Source organism: Chenopodium album, chromosome 22, assembly GCF_948465745.1.
Source record: "Chenopodium album chromosome 22, dcCheAlbu1.1, whole genome shotgun sequence".
Lineage (NCBI taxonomy): Eukaryota > Viridiplantae > Streptophyta > Magnoliopsida > Caryophyllales > Amaranthaceae > Chenopodium > Chenopodium album.
The window spans coordinates 35,547,804-35,553,606 of NC_137855.1; the positions used below are offsets into that span (position 1 = coordinate 35,547,804).

The 5,803-nt window shown below is 31.3% G+C and overlaps 1 protein-coding gene across 1 annotated transcript; it reads left to right on the forward strand.

The window, feature by feature from the left end:
* Window positions 1–250: 250 nt before the first annotated feature.
* LOC145604987 (NAC transcription factor 56-like) lies at window positions 251–2,407 on the forward strand. The gene is made up of 3 exons (XM_081660986.1): window positions 251–541; window positions 686–1,002; window positions 1,245–2,407. The coding sequence occupies exons 1-3, from the start codon at window positions 307–309 to the stop codon at window positions 1,947–1,949; spliced, it is 1,257 nt and encodes a 418-aa protein (XP_081517112.1). The 5' UTR covers window positions 251–306; the 3' UTR covers window positions 1,950–2,407.
* The last annotated feature ends 3,396 nt before the right edge of the window (window positions 2,408–5,803 follow it).

Sequence of the window (5,803 nt, forward strand, 5' to 3'; positions counted from 1 at the left end):
AAATAAAAAAATTAAAAAAAAGTGGTTTGTTTTCTCACTAATGACCACCACAGAGTATCATTACCCAACAAAGGTGGGACCCACAAACTCATGTCATGCATATAAAACAATGGGGCCATCCAACTCTAACCAACATTTTAAGGCTCTTTCTCTCCTCTCTTTTCTACTCTTTCAACATCATCTCTCTTATCAAGTACAAGTACAACCTCCCCTGAAACCCATAAAATTAAATAAAATATCACCCAAATTATTACACAAATAATTCCAAGTAATCTGTTTTGTTTGTATATTTCAGTGATTTCATCCATGGATGCCACCCACTCACCTGCGGCGGCGGGTGGTGAGCCGTCACAGGAGACGTTGTCGCAGTCGCAGCCGCAGCCGCCACCGCAGCCACATCTACCCCCTGGCTTCCGTTTTCACCCTACCGACGAAGAGCTCGTCGTTCATTATCTGAAGCGAAAAGTCCAATCTACCCCTCTTCCTGTCTCCATCATAGCTGAGATTGATCTCTATAAGTTCGACCCCTGGGAACTTCCTGGTAATTTCCCTCCCTTTTTTCCTTATGTCAAATAAATATATAAATAAATAATAATCATGTATTAATGATTGAATCATAATCGTAATTTCTTTATTATAATTATCTTATTGATTGTTTTTTTTATGTTGGTTGATGGATGAGTAGCTAAGGCCGTGTTTGGGGAGCAAGAGTGGTATTTCTTTAGCCCAAGGGATCGGAAATACCCGAACGGAGCACGGCCGAACCGTGCGGCGACATCGGGTTATTGGAAGGCTACCGGAACAGATAAGCCTGTGTTAAGCAGTGGTAATCAAAAAGTGGGTGTGAAGAAGGCGCTCGTGTTTTATGGTGGTAAACCTCCTAGAGGTGTTAAGACCAATTGGATCATGCACGAATATCGTTGGGTTGACGCTTCTAAACCCAACAACAACAAACCCCCTGGTTATGATCTTTGTCATAACAAGAAAGGAGGTTCATTGCGGGTAATCTATCTTGCTATCCCCTCATTCGATTTCATTTGCTTATATTTATTTAATATGAGAAAAATAATATATATACTTGTATACTATGTCCGCTTAAATTATGTGCAACAATTGATATTTTTTTGAAAGATATAAAAAATTCAATTGTTGCATAAAATATATGGAACGGAGGTAGTATATTATGTATGCCGTGTTTTAGACATGGATGTTGATGATGTGTTTTTACATGATGGTTGTTGTAGTTGGATGATTGGGTTTTATGTCGAATATACAAGAAGAATAACACGACCAGGCCAATGGATCACGAGCGAGATGAGTCCATGGAGGATCATTTGATGATGATGGGAGGTTTGTCGTCGTCTTCCATGTCGATGTCATGTAATCCAACCTCAATAAACAACATTGGACTTCATCATCAACCAAAGGCAAACACAAACTCTTTAAACTACGGGTCGTTTCTCAATGCTTCTCATGTTGTTGATCAACAAGGTTTGTTTGAAGGAATGATGGGTGGTAGTCATCATCATGGTATGGCGGATCATGGAGCTCCCTCCTCGCCGTTGTTGCCTCTTAAGAGGTCTATGCCGTCCCTATATTGGGGCGACAACAATGATCATGACTCGGGTTGTGGTGGTAGTCCTGGTAAGAGATTGTCGATGCTTCAGATGAGCATCGACAATAACAACAACAACGACAACAACAACAACAACAATACTATTGTGGGTAATAACAATAGTAGCGAGGAAAGTGGAGCAAGGAGTGATCATCATGACAACAACAACAACAACAACCTCAACAACATCAATTCCATGTCTAGTCTTCTCAACCAACTTTCTGCTCAAACAACACCGCCGTCGTTGCACCAACAACAACCGATGCTAGGAGGACTTTCCGACGGGGTGTTCAGGCAACAATATCCTCTTCCTGGATTAAACTGGTACTCGTAATTGCCTCCGAGTTCCGGTTTAATTAAGTAATGATTATTATTGATGATAATTAAGATATATGATGATTATTCATATCTTAATGATTCTTAACCATGAATTATATGCCTTACTAGTCGTATATATATAGCTATACACTTAGCTTAGTCATATATTATACAGTTTGATTAGGCATCATGTAGGTATATATTGATTAATTTCGAGTTTTTCGGTTGTTGAAGAGGGATTTATAGGAGAGGCGATTAGGGGGGGTGTTTAATTAATTAATGGGCCTCATATAGTGTTTAGCAATAATTGCATGATTATCTAGTTGATAATGCAGTATTAACCCCCCTAAACCTCTCTCCTTCACCAAAAACAGAGAAAAAAAAGAAGCATATAGTTTACAAGTAAATATATTTGTATACAATATATTATTGAACATTATTGTAGAATTAATAAATTAAAGACAAAGTTAATTTTGATAATTTTGCATTGGATCTTTAATTAAGCCTTTTGTATAAAGTTTGTACTGTATTATTATTACTATAGAGCTAACTTTTTGTGGCTACTATTGTCGAACATATATATAAATGAATAATCTCTTGTTTCTATATATTTGGTTAATTGATTATCATTAACTTTGATGTGAGTTGTTGTTTTATGCAAATTCCAATTCAGATTTCTTGAAATGGTATTGGGTGCAAGCATCGTCTCATCATGCAGCACTTAACAAGTTTTTTAGTCCCTTTTAAAGATTTTCTCTCACATATTAACAATTTTATCATCAATTATTAAAGGTAACATTTTATATATTTAATTTTATTTATCATTTACTAATTTTTGGTAGTATCTTTATTACTCCAAAAGTGTTTAAATGAATAAAATTTTGATATCACACATATAAAAGTCATACTTCGTATATAATATTTCTTTGTATCGTTAAATGATTATAATTTATTTTTATTTTATTTTTTTTGGAAAACCAATTTATTTTACATTTTATTTACACTCTTGTAATTTCTTTTAAATTAATTACACTTTTTAGTCTTTGTTCATTATTTATTGAAAGTTTTTGCATGCTAACTTATTAGGATGTCTTTGATTGGATGTAAATTAAACTTACATTTCTTAAATCCACTTTTCTACTCTAATTAAGGTTTATTTATTTATTTATTTTTACTATGAATAAGTTTATGATTGAATTCGAAATCTATTTTCTATTTGAATTTGTTTCTTCCGTTTTAAAAACATACATACAAAATAATTTTCAGTTAGTTTTGAATTGAATAAGTAATTAAAATTTTATTCTATAGCAAATGATGGGTTTTTAGAGCTAAGTTGTTGTTGCATGTGTGATTATTGTACCCATTAACACTTTGATTTCTTGAGCTATACTCTTGAGCTTAGCTTATTATTTTGATCAAGAATTATATATTCAGCCTATTCTAAGCTTGAGAAGATACATGGAATGTTAGAAAGCACCAATTTGCCTTATATTTGGTTCTTGTGATTGAAAACCAACCTAGCTTTGGCCTCTCAATCATGGGAAACTTTAGCCCTTCGGAAACCCTAGAAAGGTAAGAATCTTATTTCTATCTATATGTACACTTTGTACCATAAAGTCATATTAGGATGATTAAAGATGATGTCGATAAATTAAAGATAATACTAACTATTAATGTTAATGACCAATGCAATTAGGCAACAAATGTGTCCAATAGAAAATTTGAAACCCATACTTTCGATGCATATGATCTTCACTAAACTAATTTTATATTTCTACGTGGTAATTTAATTAATATCTTGTTGTCCCATCGTGAATAATGATACATGTGAATATTGAATTATCATCACTTTATTATCATTTCTTGTATATTTTCTTGAAATGAAGTACGAGTTTAAGGTTTTGTTTGGTTGGGAGGAAAGTTACTTTCTAAACAAGTAGCTTTTCAATTTCCTTTGTTTGCTTTGTAAGGGGGTGACTATAATTTTCTTAATTTCTTTGGTTGAGAAAATTTTGATTTTGAAAGAAAGAATGATCCATTTTGCTTCTTATCCCTCACCTCCATGCATCGTCTTCATCATATCTTCATCTATCCATCTCTTCCCTCTATTTCACATTTCCCTTTTCTATCTTATCTTCTAGGAAGGAACTAGATAAAAAGGGAAAAAGATCAAATCTTTGGTATATAAAGATTTCTATATAAAATTAAAATTAGTCATAAGGTTTCTTTTGAACAAAATACAACCTAATTATTATTCCTTTGTTTTTTTTTTTTTTGTTTAATCTATTTTCTTTTTGCAATTCAAAATTTTCAGTGCAAACTTCAAAGTAAATATCTTTAATTATGTGTAATTAGACTCGATCCAATAAGTTGAATTTAACAAAAGTAATAATGGAAACTTCAAATGCTATCATTAGTTATGTGTTTGCAAAAATTAGAATCAATCCAATAAGTTGATATGTACAAAATACAAATTGAAATGAATATATTCCAAATAGATTAAAAAAAACAAGAAAGACAAAGCTATAAACTATTATTCTCAACAGTTTTATAGACTTGTAGTAAGCTATAAAAGAATTTTTAGTATAAGCTACAAAAGTATAAAATGATGTTGCAAGATGAGATGAAAATATCATTTTGTGCAATTTATAGATTTAAGCATTGTACAAAATAACCTAGATCCTATAATTTTCTCTTCTCTCAAGATTAATAATTAATCATTTTTAAATTTTTACTCTGTATAATCATAACTGTCATTTAAAATTTTGATTAATAATTTAAACGTATTTTTAAAATACTTGTACTATTTTTATCAATAAATTTACTTGGACAAATATCAGTTTTGTAATTAAAAGAAAATATAGACTCATACTTTTTTTTTTTTTAATTCCTTATTATTACAGAGTCTTTGATAACTATTACGGAGTACAAATTAATTAATAAGCATATTCATGTAATTATGTGGGAAATATTGTTGGATAAGTCTCGATGTATAGCGTCAAAAATTTAATCTTAAATGAATCTTTTATATGTGTATTAGTCCATTAGAGCATACTGGTATCAATTTTCAAATGTGTACAATCGAAATTATGAGAAATATACAAATAAGATAAACAAAATGGAATAAAAGGAGATGATATAATACTACCTTCGATTTTTTTTTTTTTTTTTAGTTGCAACTTTGGGTAATATTTAAGAGAAAATATTCTAAAGTTACAACTAAAAAAAAAATCGAAGGTAGTATACTACTTGTAAGTTGTAACACGGAGTACGTACTTCATATACCAAAAGGTTCAACGTCAAAGTACAAATGGGAGGAATATAGTTATTTTTGGGGTATAATAAAAATAACTCAACTAATTACATAAAATTGCATGAACAGCTTTCATGCCTTCATTAGTTTTGTCGAATGACAACAGGTGTCGAGCTGAGAATTGACGATGGATGATTAATGATATCCATTAGTTTTATTGTATGTGTCAAGAATCGTAATTAAGGCCTTATCTTTGACTATTTTATGAAAGTAACAAAACAGAATGAACGTATCCATTTATAATGGTACTCATAATCACATCACTTAATTTAATTTTATTTTATTTTATTTACAGCTATCTTCTATTCATCAAGATATTTATGTTGTTCATCAAAAACTGACAAAAATTAATGTATCTTCCCTTTAAGAATTGAAGTATTGACAATGACAAAGATTTTATACCCTTACAACGATTATATACTTCATGTCCGTATAAAGGTTGTCCTACGAGGCTACAATCTCCTAAGAGTATCTTTCTGACCCTCGGCTCACAAATACTGGATCAAAAAAATCGGATGGAAATTTGATCAAGGCCAGGTCAGATCATATTCCTTGTC